This window comes from Tyto alba, unplaced genomic scaffold (assembly GCF_018691265.1).
Source record: "Tyto alba isolate M040663 unplaced genomic scaffold, T.alba_DEE_v4.0 Super-Scaffold_1, whole genome shotgun sequence".
Lineage (NCBI taxonomy): Eukaryota > Metazoa > Chordata > Aves > Strigiformes > Tytonidae > Tyto > Tyto alba.
Window position 1 is genome coordinate 18,486,019 of NW_024881261.1, and position 13,565 is coordinate 18,499,583.

Genomic DNA, 13,565 nt, shown 5'->3' on the forward strand with positions numbered 1-13,565 from the left:
CTGAGGTTTCTTAGTGCAGCAAAGATTTCATTGGTCTTTTTTAAAAAGGCCTCTTTTGGTTTTCTCTGCTTGCAGCCTTTTAGAATATATTTTCATTATTCCATTGTTTTAGTCTTGCACTATGAATAAAACTAGCATTTCTAATATTTAAAGGAAGGGAAGGTGAAAGTATGGATATTCTATACTGGGAGGGCGGGGGCGTAGTTGTTTTAGGATAAAGATTGGAATTCCATTTTCTTTCCTCCATGGCAGATACCTTTTAAGATACTGCGGGATTTGGGGTCAGGAATACATACTGGTTTAATGCAGATGGAATGCAGGTTTAACTAGGAGTCCAAAAAGCCATCTATTGATAGCAACTTTTGGTTCCTATGAACATGGGCTACATTTGAACTGATGACCTAGAGGTGAAAGGCTCTGTATCCTATTTATCTGTCTCCTGAGCCATGGATAACACAAATTTACAAGAACTGTATTTGTGAGAGGAAGTAACTGCAGAATCTGCTCTAAAGAGACACAGTGGGCTGGAAAGAGTTATGGTAGATTTAAAGTCTTAGCTGAGGAAGCACAAGGGAGAGGCATGGTTTCCCTACTGCTCTCCAAAACACCTACTGGGGGCTGTGCATTTAGACTGAACTACCTGGATCTTTAAGTCAGAAGTAAGATCATCACACATTTTATATAGCTCTGTTACCATGGCCTGTGGATTTGGATTTTGATATGTGTCTCTGGAGAAAGGTCCCAGCTGCTCCAAGTGGTTGTGATCTGATTCGGATCTGTTAGAACTGGTGTTTTTGCAAGTCTTCTTCCATAATAAGTATTATCAAAAAAAAAAACCAAATCTGCCATACGACGAAAATAATTAAGTAAATAAATCTGCTGAGGTTGTTGCTGAATCTTCTCGAACCTGCTGTGAGAAGGACTGAAGAAGGAGTATGGTCTTTCAGAGTGAGCTTTTTGCCCTGAGAGACTTGGATTTTTGACCTTACTATAAGCTTTCTTCTGAACTGTAAGAAAGACAGAGTTGATTAATTATTTAGGTTACTAAATCACACCGAGAGTGTCATGCAGCCTTTCTCTGCATAAACCTTCCAGGCATTCAAATATACCTTAAGACATAAAGGGTGCAAACAGAAAAACTTCATCATTTATATCATTTGCTTCTACCCATGTCTGTATGGAAAGATATTGGAACAGATAAAACTGATGGTGATTTGATTTTGGTTTTCTACATTGTTTTGGAACCATGTCAAAATGAAAGACTGGATTTTACCAACTGCAAACCAATACTTACCAGAGGTACCATGGATCTGACAAAAAAACTATCAAAATGTATGTTTGATACTGAACTGTTGGCTGCTTTCTTTCTCACTGTTCTCACAATCCTATTTGTTAAATAATTTCTGTTTTTAGAAAGTCTCCTACCACATCAATATGGATGAAGAAGGTATTCCACAGATCTTGATTTTTTTTGTACAGTAACTCTTTAATCTGATTTTCAGAAATACTGATATTTTGACTCACTTTACAGAAGTTTCAGAGTTAGTAGTGCCTTGATCTCAGTTCGTGGTCCTTTGGGGCAACTGATAAAATTGGTATGCTGGGGAACTTTAAAAATTAGGTTTAGAATTGTTAAGGCAACTAGACTTAAAACCAAAATAAATAAGTAGTTGTTCCTGTAGTGAAAGCTTTTCAATGGCAATTTCAATATATCATCTTCAGGATCTCTGTGAATGTGACTTTTCTACAGTGGTATTGAAAAATTCCACTGAACTCCCTTGAATTTGTTTGGTAGAGTACAAAAAGGTTTTCGTATTTTCTTAATTGAAATGTAGTAAGCAGGACTATACAGTATTTGCCTCTGAGAGAACCACAAAAGCAGAACACTGCTATTTTTCTTTGTAAGTTAAGTTTGTTTCCTTAAATAAGATGAGAAATTTATTGACATAGAATCATAGAATGGTTTGGGTTGGAAGGGGCCTTAAAGACCACCTAGTTCCAACCCCCCTGCCACGGGCAGGGACACCGTCCACCAGACCAGGTTACCCAAAGCCCCGTCCAACCTGGCCTTGAATCCTTCCAGGGAGGGGGCAGCCACAGCTTCTCTGGGCAATCTGTGCCAGTGCCTCAACACCCTCACAGTAAAGAATTTCTTCCCTATATCTAATCTAAATCTACCCTCTTTCAGTTTAAAACTGTTACCCTTCATCCTATCACTACACTCCCTGATAAAGAGTCCCTCCCCATCTTCCCTGTAGCCCCCTTTAAGCACTGGAAGGCCACTATAAGGTCTCCCCGGGGCCTGCTCTTCTCCAGCTGAACAACCCCAACTCTCCCAGCCTGTCCTCACAGGGGAGGTGCTCCAGCCCCCTGATCATCTTTGTGGCCTCCTCTGGACCTGCTCAAGCAGATCCATGTCCTTCTTATGTTGGGGGCCCCAGAGCTGGACACAGCACTGCAGGGGGGGTCTCATAAGAGCAATGTAGAGGGGGAGAGTCACCTCCCTCAACATGTTGGTCACGCTTCTCTTGATGCAGCCCAGGATACGGTTGGCTTTCTTTCTGTTTTTTTTTTCAGCATGAAATTTTAGTACATGAGTATATGTTTCTTTACTCAAAAAGCTTGTATGCAAATACGTTATTCTCAGTAAAATTCACAGCCTTTGAGTTCATCTTGCTCTTGTTCTGTGTAGTTTCTTTGCTGCTCTAATTCAACTTGATGGGGCTTTTTTAGTAAGTTATGATATTTCTCTTAACTGCCTCCAAATGACACTGTGCTGATAAAAATCTTAAAAGTTTTCTCTGTCACTTAAAGCATAACTTAATATTTTGTGTACACTAAACTAATGGTGACTTTCTTTTACTTTTGGATTTTTTGTGTGTTGATGTTTCAAATTTAATACAGACCTGACTACTTTGTGCTGTGGACTTGGACATTTTATAAAATGCCAGCTCAATTTTAGAATAAGATGATGTAAAACACTAATATTAATCTTATGGGGGGGGGTTGTTGGATTTTTTTTCTTTTTTTTTTTTTTTCTTTTTTTCCCAGTCTTGCTTCTTGCTAGTTTTAGAAGTTTCTATTTTTATAGTTTGGAGATGTTAGCAAAATCCATCTTAAGGTTTTCTGTTTATGATGACAAGGTGGATCAGTTCTGGACAGTCTTATCATGTGACCTCTATTGGTATTTCAAACTGGTGTCTTCAGTTTCAAAGTTTACATTATAAACTTTGCATTGGGAAACATATTCTTGCAAGATTAGCTCAGACGAATAGACAGAGGGCTGGTGTATTTATATGAAAAAATAACATTGAAGATACTTCTTTAACTCATTTGTAGTCAAATGGGCAATCTTCACCTTATAGGATTTATAATATATGATGGGAACTAATAATATTGTTGTCACAATCTTAATCATTGAGTTAAATTTATGGAATGTTTTTAAAGCAAAATATGCAAATACATCATTCCATGAAGTGATATACAAAACTTTTAAGTTTAAATCCTGACCTGCAGATGACTTTCAAATTAATAAGACATTGGTGCTTTATCAGAACAGATGTTAAAAGAGCAAGGTCCTGAGCTCCATATATATATAATTAGTAAGGGACTCTAGAATGGATTTAAAATGGATTATGTTAATTCTGATCTTAGAGACAGCAGTCAAAAACCTTCCAGATGAACTAACAGTGTTCTGATAAGCTGGTCTGTATAATTTAAATAAAAACCTTTTATACGATTTTGATGCTATTATGGTTTTATTCCCCAGAAGTCTTGCCATGTGGCACTCCTGCTCATTTAATATTTAAAAAAACAAAAACCACAAACACAAAACCCCCAGACCCCTTCTTATCTGCAACATTCCCATCACCTTATGCATATTTTATATAAACCAAGTATATAATAAACAAAAGCTCCTAATTTACACTTGAAACCTCTTTATTTGCAGTATCCTGAAAGCAGCTGAGTTCTGGAATAAAAGAGATTTTTCCCATCCATCAGCTCTGCTGAATTGTTAGCTTAGAAATGCCTTGATTGACAAAATTCAAACCAATTTGTTTATTTCAGAATGGAACAAGAAGTTATGACTGTAGTATTAATAATTTATTATTACTTGTCAACAGAAGGGGAGACAGCAGTTTGAATTGTATTTCAGTTTGAAAGTGTTTACTCAATATATCTACAAAGTAATATTCAGAAGCAGAAGAGTTGGAAAGGACACTTTTCCAGGTTTTCTTGAACATTTGAAGGGACTTTGCTCATATTCAGCTTTTCCCTTTCAAAGTGATTTGGTAATTTTCCCGTACTGATTGTGTAGAACTTTGAGGAAGAAAAAGGAACTAAAGTTATAGTACGAAAAGCTAAAAATGGGCTAAGGATATTACTCTGTATTTGTGGAAAGAAAGGGTTGGAACTAGCAGTAAATTAACTCAGTCTGATCTCAGTTTTTCTACTTTTCCCATTCAAGACCAAGCTAAGTTCACCTTATTTTATGCTAATAGGCCAAGCTAAATGCATTTTTCCAAAAGCCTCCTGGGCTGAGTGCCTGGTAAGAATACTGCATAAAGGAAAATTATCATCACATCTATGACTAATTGCTGTCCTGTTCATGTTTAATCTGTTTCCTGCACCTCTAAAATTGTGTTGACATCACAGATTTGTTGATCACGGTGTTTCTGTTCATTGCCTTCTTAGTTTAGCTGTCTATCTCGAAATTGACCTTCTGTTATTTTGCTTCATCTTTTCAATAATGTAAAGATTTTCACAAGCATTCTGCGTTAGGAGCCTCTGTGACATTTGAAAATTAAATAGAGAAGGGTATTGACTTCAGGAACAGGCATATAGGAGCCTGACTCAGCTCTGAATCACGTCCTTGTGGTGTTCATCTCTCTACTGGTTGTAAGAGGAAGCATGAAAAACCCATTTCCCTAAGTTAAAATGTCCTTCTTTAAATGTTTCCCTAAATCAGCTGAAAGCATCAGAATTTTACTTGTATGCTGCAGGCCTGAAGTTGATAAATGGTTTTAGCAGATAAGTCTTGGCCCCACAACCCTTGTAATATACGAGAGAACTGAGAGTGAAGACAGTTAAATAACTGTAGTAATAGATAAGTGTTGATGTCTCAGTATTTGATAGGTTTCTGTGGTCAAAATTGCTGGAGTCTTTCGTTAATTTTTAAATTTATTTTACAGTTAAATCACTTTTTATGCTTGGTTTTAACTTGACTATTTCTTTAAACTTATTGTCCCTTATGTAAAATTTTACAGCATAGTTACGGATGTACTGTACAACATCTGCATGGTGTATGGATAGGAGAGGAAGTATTTGTTGGTGTTTTGGTTTTTCCCCCTCTCAGGCTATATCTTCCATATATCTGCTACAAATAGTCTGTAAGCTAACAGAACATGGAAAAATAAAGAAAGTTACTGAGTCTTTGTTGTTTTGTTGTTTTTTTGTTTTTTTTTTTTAAACCCTCTGACCTTAATGATTGTTCAAATTAGTTGTTTTCTTGATGGGATATACTGTATTTTGTCAGATGAGTAAATAGATTAATGGTTTACAGCAAAATATTATATACGGCTGGAAAAAATATTGCTTGAGATAAATGTATACATATCTTTTCCAGCTAAGGATGGTGGAAGGAGGTTGGGTGTAGATGTGTGTATATGTTCACAGATACCTAAAGAACGCAGATACATACAGTCACACTTTTCCAAGATTTTTTTCATTATTTGGTGCATATAGTGCAATGTTGGGTGACTGGAAATTTGTGTTTCAGAAAAAAGAACTCATAAAAAAACCCTAATAAATTCAATATAGAAGGGCAGATAATTGTGATGATTTTAGTGCCTTCGTTCTGCAGGATTCTGTATGTGGTGTTAGGACTCTGTTGATCAGAACAGCTAATACCGTAGGACCCTACTTAAAATTGCGACTTGACTGAATCTCTATGACAGTTCACTTTTTTTCCAAACTAAAGCATTATATGGATGACCTTTTGTTTCTTAATTTTTCTAAGAACAGAGTAATTTCATTAGATATATATTGATTGCATGCATTATATTGATATCCTATATTTGATAAAGTATTTTATAAAATTTTATAAGAAGCTACCTAATTTGATTTTAATCTCTTTGTAGATACTATTCTGCTTTAAAAACAATGGAACAGCTGGAAAATCTGTATCTTCCTAGAGTTAGCCATTACCGGTTTTGCCAGATAATGATAGAAAATCTTCCAAAACTGCGTGAAGAAATAAAAGAAATATCCATGTCAGATCTAAAGGATTTCTTAGAGAGTATTCGAAAGCATTCTGACAGAATTGGGGAAACTGCCATGAAGCAGGTAAGCTCACATAGCAGGATGACTTCAATTCTGTTGTCTGCTGAGAATATCAGTGTCAATAGTCTCAGGTTAGCCCAAAAGATTTGTCCAAGGATTACAGTCATCACATAGACCTTTGAGTAATGATGAAGAGCTGTGAAATGCTTGCTAACGTCTTGGGTAGTTTCTTCTCCTGGACATGAAGGTGTCACTTCTAGTGGTCCCTGGCTAACACCTGAAGTAGCAGTGTGACACCTCAGTAGCATCAAACTTTCTTTCCAAATTTGTATCTGTGTACTAGACAAGAAGTAGTTTCCTCCCTGGGAAGTGAAGGAGAAATGTTCTATATCTCAAATTGCAAAAAACTGTGAAATACTTTGAGTAGTCAACTCCTAGACAGTCTGTTACTCAGCAGCTACTACATCAAAACAAAGAACAACCTATCTGGCCAGCCAGCAAGGATGAGTAAGACTAAAAGTGTTGAGACAACTGCCTAGTTCTTCCTAAAGTACTGCTAATACAGAGGACTGAGGTGAGAGCCAGGAGGAGACTGGGACATGTGGAGCCCTTGCATGTTCCATCACAAAATACTCGTGCCTCTTCAAAGCGCTGGTACAGGGGCAAGTTTCAAAGCAGTTAATGCTTTTAAAATTTATTTGGAGAGCAAGTAAAGTTTCAATTTGATTTTTTGTTGGTCAGAGTTCAGCTTGAGTTGCCATTTTGTCATCTAAAGTTCTTGTAAAATGCAGATTTTATTATTGTAAGTGAAACTTAATCACAAGATTATACTGTGCTACCTTGTTGCATTTCTTTCAATAGTAAGTACATTACGGGGTATTTGGCTTCTGCAGCTGACTGCTCACTAAGGCTTAACTGACGACGGCAAACAAATAGCTGGAAACTCTGTGATAACTGTACTTCATTTAAATATTGATTTTCTGTTTGCAAATTATGATCAGGAAAATTGCAGATTACTTTTTAAATTTCTTCTACCTGTAAAAATGTATTCTGGGGATTAGAGAAAAATTGTGCATAAATTAGCTGGTGAACTCATTTATCATCCCAAATAGATTAAAGACAAAATCATTGGTGTAGGCTGAGGACACACATCTTGCAGTTATAGTGATGTGTGTTCAATAGCACCACCTGTTTTTCATGTCATAACATATACTCATCAGTGATGAAATCTGCATTACATCTCTCTTTATCGGTACTACTCTTATAAACAGGCACAGCAGCAGAAGACCTTTAGTACTGCTCTTCAGAAGCAGAATAATGTAAACTATGGTCGGAATATGCATTTAGGTAGAAGCAGAATTTTGGAATCCAAGAATGAAATTACATTGAAGCGAACGTTTGAAGAGGAGGATGAGCATGAAGAAGAGGTAACTTTTATACTAAATCAGCACATCTTATATTTAAAGTGAATTTTTAAGGTTTATTGAACAAAACTTGCAGTACATTGTAGATGGTCAGTGTTAGGAAGAACCAGAGAACACCTTCAAGGGACACCAGTCCAGGTCAGCATTTTAGGAGGGAAAAATAGTGCCAAAATGTTAGTTGTATTAGTGCTAGTTTCAGCATCATGTTTGGGACATTCAGTTGGATGGAACATGTAATTATTCTGATAGTCAGTTGCAATTTACATTATATGTTACCTACTCACTCTAAATGATATGTGGCCCACTGGAATATTCTGCTATTGCTAAAGCCAGCATTTTGGTGTTGAGGACTTCAGCTTGTGTTAGAACTCTTCTAGCTATCAAATACTCTGTATTCATAAACTGAATAAAACAACAAATATTTAGACCTTTAAATCTAGTGGCCTGTAAACATAGGTAAAGGAGTCTGGTCTTGTAACACAAATAAAATGTAGTACTGTACTACAAAGGGAGGGAAGAGTCAAGCAATTAATTTTCTCTTCTGTGATAGAACCCATCCATTTTTGGGTCCTCATTAAGTGGACAAGTTCTGTTGGTAATGTATCACATTTTGCAGATTCTAAGCTTTTTATGGTTTATATACTTTTCTTTTCCCTTCTTCAGGTTTTAACTGCCCAAGATCTTGTAGACTTTTCTCCAGTCTATAGGTGTTTGCACATCTACTCAGTTTTGGTATGTATTAAGGTGACCTCAAAAAGATATTTTACTTTTTGAAGTTGAATGTTCATTTTTGTATTTTTCATACACTAATAGTTCCCAAGCAAGCAAACATACTGCTTCTAGTAGTAGTAGTTCTGGATGAACCAGCTGCGGTGAGTAGAGTATGGATACTCAGGGCATGACTACACGGCTTATTTTATGTGCATAATAAATGACACGCCACAAGACATTAATTGCATAAGTGTTCTTAAGAATATATGTAAAATATGCATGTCTGCCTCAGTAGTCATATTGGCACTTTTGCAGTTCCTCCAAGTGTTCCATGTTACCCAAATGTTTGGGGGGCGTATATTCAGTCTGAATCTTGTGGAAATCACAGCAGTAGAGCAAAATAGCAAGCAAAAACTGGAGATTGTGACAGCCTGTCCTCAAGCAGATTAGATTGGATTCAATGGCATAGACATAAGGGCCTATTTTAGCTGCTGTAAAAGAGATAACAATGCACAAGCTAAGGAGTATGAAAACTTTTTTGGGGAAACTTAGTAACAAATTATTTATTATTTTCTCACCTTTCCTATGTCTCAGTTACTTTTGAAGTCAGATTACTCATAGAATAAGTATCAGTGATGTATAGATTAAGTACTTTTAAGTATTGCCAATTCTACAGTCTTGACTGGACCTGGCTTCAAGCATTTAGTCTGGGTTATCTTCTTTTTATGGAATCCTTGCAGCTGTGTAACATGGAAGCTTGTATCTTGAAATAATGTTTAAAGTGTTGTTTCACTGTTACTTTTTTTTTAAAAAAAAGAAGGAATCCAAACAAAAGCATCAGTAATTACATCGGTAATTATTCATCTCAATGAAAGAACAGGAGATAACAGAAAGACAGGCTGCTGGAATTATTAAAAAAGAGTGGACCATTTATTTTTACAGAGGAAATAAGTGTGAAACCACATATGAAAAAGAATGTGTAAAGTTAAATACACCAGTTGACCACATCTGCTATTCTTCCTTTAGCATAATGAAAGAACAAGAAGTAAAACTGACAGATGACATTTCAAAGTAGTATGTGATTATGTTTTTTATTTTGACAAGGATTCTGATGTTGGGTCCTTGATCCAAGGATATGTTCTTCAGGTTTGCTCAGAAAGTTTGCCAGCTTCCAAATTTACTGGAGACAGAAAGCAACTTGGAGTGCTTTCTGATATCAAGAAAGGGTTCTTGACATCTTTAGAATAGGGCTACTGTCTTTCCTGCCAACGTCATCTAATTAATAAGTGATGGTAGCATTACCAAGAGTTGTGCATTAACCACTTCTTCGAGTCCTTCTTGTTTACCTCCTGTTGTAAACCATCTCTTTTGGAGTTTAGAGAACTTGAAGATGACAGCAAAGGAGGGGAGTTGATACCAGGTGGCTATTCATTACATTTCTATATCAAGGACTTATGACACAACAAATATCATATTCCAAATGAATTCTCTTTCTGATAAAAAGTTGTAGAAAATACTCTATTTTGTGCAGGACAGAAGTTTCTACTCTGCTTTTTCATATTGAAGAAGAAAGCAGGATTTTATATACCTCGGAATACTACATAGCTTGTGATTGCAACCTGGTAATTGCAAAGATAAATACATGCCAAACATAGACTGTATTTAGTGACAAGTAACTGTTCTTTAGACTAGAAATTTCTGAGCAATATATATAAAGAGTTTATATATATTTTTATATATATAATTATATATATAATTTTATATATATAGTTTATATATATAGTTTATATATAAAATTATATATAAAATATATATAAAGATGCTGTATATTTAAAGTCTGGTGAAAACAACCTTGATCCCTTTGGCATGTAATGTTACCTTTTAACTAAACACTATCTAGCCATATATAATAAATGTAACTTTGGTGTGAAACAGTACTTAATATATGAGCAATGTTCCTAGAATTTATAACCCAACATGAGCTAATTTATTATTTCTATTGATATAAACTCATGAATCTTTGAAAGCTGAGCAAAACAAATGCATTGTTTTGTATATTTTATCTTGACTTTCCTTTGCTTATTCAGTGAGTGAATCATCAGGGTTGTTGCTGTATTCTGCTGATTACTTCAGAATATCAGTCTAAAATAGTTGTTATGCCTGAATTGCTGATCTTGACTGCACAGGATAGCACGGTCTATAAATAATCATAAGATACTTTACATCTCCATTTCTGGTGTGGATTTGAGAACAACAGCTCTCTTGTTTACTTGAGAAGCTTGTGTCAGGACTGAGTAGATATTTGGCATCAGAAGTAGAATTCAATAATGGCTTTGAGCATCTGAAAACTGAATTGAATATTTGGGCTGGAGGTGAATGGTTAGTATGTCTGATCAGTATGTGTTAGTATGAATTAGAGCACACTGTGAAGTTCTACTGCAACGGAAAGTGTTCTAGTAAGTTTGCATCTCAGTTTCAAGTGGATTTTTTGTTTTTAGGCCAAGTGTCTTTTTTACTTTTAGATTTTGTTAGGTTAGCAGTATTTCTAAATATGATGAAATACTCATGAACTTAAAATACTAAATCTAAACTTTCTTTGTTATGTCTCATAAGGGATTTAGGCGAGTAATGCTGGCTTAATAATGTACAATCTCTGTAATAATTTGATTTCAAGATTTTTTGGAAGCCCAAGTAATGGAATTCTAACTAACACTGGCCCAATAATAGACTCATGAAGTAAAAACAAACCTTAAAAATGCTAAGTTGCTTTATTCTGTTAGCATACAAATTACATTGTGTTCAGTAGGTAGATGAGTCCATGTCACACTGATTTCAGATGGACAGATGGTTTCTACTGAATGGTCATCTTAATGAGATGGGTAGGATGTCACTTGAATTCCTCACAATATGATCATTAGGCACAGAGGGTATTGTGTATTTGAAGACCAGGATAGGAGAAAAATCCAGATCCACAGTTATTAATTTACCAATTCCAAAGAGAATAAGCAAATATTAAATAAATCTCATGTGGTTTTGTTTTGATTTTTTTTTTTTTTTTCCTCAGGCAAAGCTAATGCAGGCAGTGTTTGGATATATCATATGTTCACAGAAGCATTTTTAATGTTTAGGACACCATGAGTTTCAGTTACAGAGTAATAGGTTATATGCCTTGTCTACAAATATTAATATGCTCTGAAAGCTGTAGTTTAAAAACATAAATATGGCTTAAAATGCATAATATTGCTTGACAGAATATAGGCACATGAGCTAAATTTTTATTTACAGTACATTCTGTAGGCTTCTTTTTTTTTAAAAAAAAAGATAACTTCTGCATGTTTCATGAATGCAAAACTTTGCTGGTGTCAGCTGTGGAGGTCTGTGTGTGGAATAAATGCAAATTAAGTGGCTTAGTTTAAGAGAATTCTACCCTCAATTTTAAAAGTGCCTTTTTCATACTGAGACAATGTTCTTGGTTTAACTACTTTTGTCTTGTTTTAGGGTGATGGAGAAATATTTGAAAATTACTACAGAAAACAAAGAAGGAAACAAGCAAGATTAGTTCTGCAGCCACAGTCAAGCATGGTAACCAATACTTTTGTTTTTGCATTGACTTGGGTTGTAGCTAATACTTAGTGATATTTTTATTTCTAAACTTGTCTTCTTTTTCACTGAAAGCATGAAACAGTAGAAGGCTATAGAAGATACTTCAGTCAAATTGTAGGGTAAGTTTTATAAACAAAAATTTATTTCAGTTTTACTGTATTGATTCTTAATTGACCCTCTGTTCTCCCATTGTCCAAAAGCTTGCTTCTGCAAGATTCCGTTTCTACACAAATCATGCGGGTGGTTGTTGCTGGATCTGAGTGGGGAAGAGCATCCAGGTTCTGCCAGTATGGTGCCCCACAAGGACCCTCCAGCAACTTGGGCTCCAGCTGGCATGAAACAAACTTTTCACATTTTGATTTTGTGCTGGACAAAGCAGAACACCATCACTGCTTGAGTGGGGAAGCGTTTGACTATGCTTGTGTGTGAAAGGGTAGAATTTGCTCTAATATTAGAAAACAACGTAATAATTTAAGCATTATTTTGTTTTAGTTTCTTTGTAGTAGAAGACCACATTTTACATGTAACCCAAGGATTGGTAACTAGAACATATACCGATGAGCTCTGGAACATGGCCCTTTCCAAGATCATTGCTGTTCTTAGAACACATTCAGTAAGTGAGAAGTTTTATCAGTACTGCAGTTTAAATCCTCTTACTTCAGAGCTCTGTATATTTAAAGCAGGGATAGTAACAAAGTGAAAAGTTACACCTCTCATGTTTTCTTTTCCTTGTGATTAAAAATTGCTCGGATTTGGGAGGGAGCCTGCCAAGCTTTTGTTTTTCCCAACAGTATCAGGCTGTGATCCACAGCCGGGCTGTTTGCATAATCCTCCACTGATTTACAACTCACTGGGTCTTCCAAACCTTCTCTTAGTCCAGCAGTTTAGAATATGCAGAGTTAATCTGCTGTTATTATTGCAATCCTTCCTCATTAGTCTCAACTGACCTCTTCATTAGATCAGATTGAATAGTTAGGCACTGAAAGCACCACCAGGAAATAGTTCCTAATTATCATTCCAAATGCAGCATTTCCAAAATAAACGCCACCAGCAAAACCCTTGGAGCTATGTCTTCAATGCTACAGTAGTAATATGTTTATGTTGAAGTAAATGTATTAGAAAAATTCTTTATCAGCTGAGTATTTCAATGCATTCAAAGTGTGTCTCTTAAAGGTACATTTCTACCTTAGCTCCAGTGATGCTGAATAGCTGCATGGTATTTCTTATTCCTCTGTAAAAACCAATGGAATACCATTGTTCATTCTCACTGATAGTAAATTGCTTCCGAGTTTACTATTGGTATAACTTTTACTATTGGGAAAAAACAGAAGAGTTTTATCTTTCCCTTTTTAATGTTTGCTAGAAGCAGTTCTTTTATGCAATGTTATTTTTATTTTTCTTACAATTGATCTTTAATTCAAGGAATATTTTGTATTTCATATGTACTGAGGAAAAATGGGGTAAAAGTTCAGTTTGCAACTGTAGTTTTATCTTAGGACCTTTACTAATCAGTGGTACCTGAGGTGTTTTCATACTACTTAATTG

At 35.6% G+C, this 13,565-nt stretch overlaps 1 protein-coding gene across 10 annotated transcripts in view; it reads left to right on the forward strand.

The window, feature by feature from the left end:
- Positions 1-13,565, forward strand: part of EXOC6 (exocyst complex component 6) — a 96,378-nt gene that overhangs the window by 25,829 nt on the left and 56,984 nt on the right. For all 10 annotated transcript variants that reach the window (XM_042786893.1, XM_042786878.1, XM_042786874.1 and 7 more), the window contains exons 6-11: positions 6,141-6,345; positions 7,554-7,709; positions 8,370-8,438; positions 11,916-11,999; positions 12,093-12,139; positions 12,513-12,633. In XM_042786893.1, the coding sequence (XP_042642827.1) occupies positions 6,141-6,345; positions 7,554-7,709; positions 8,370-8,438; positions 11,916-11,999; positions 12,093-12,139; positions 12,513-12,633 (682 nt within the window). The remainder of the gene's footprint in view (positions 1-6,140; positions 6,346-7,553; positions 7,710-8,369; positions 8,439-11,915; positions 12,000-12,092; positions 12,140-12,512; positions 12,634-13,565) is intronic.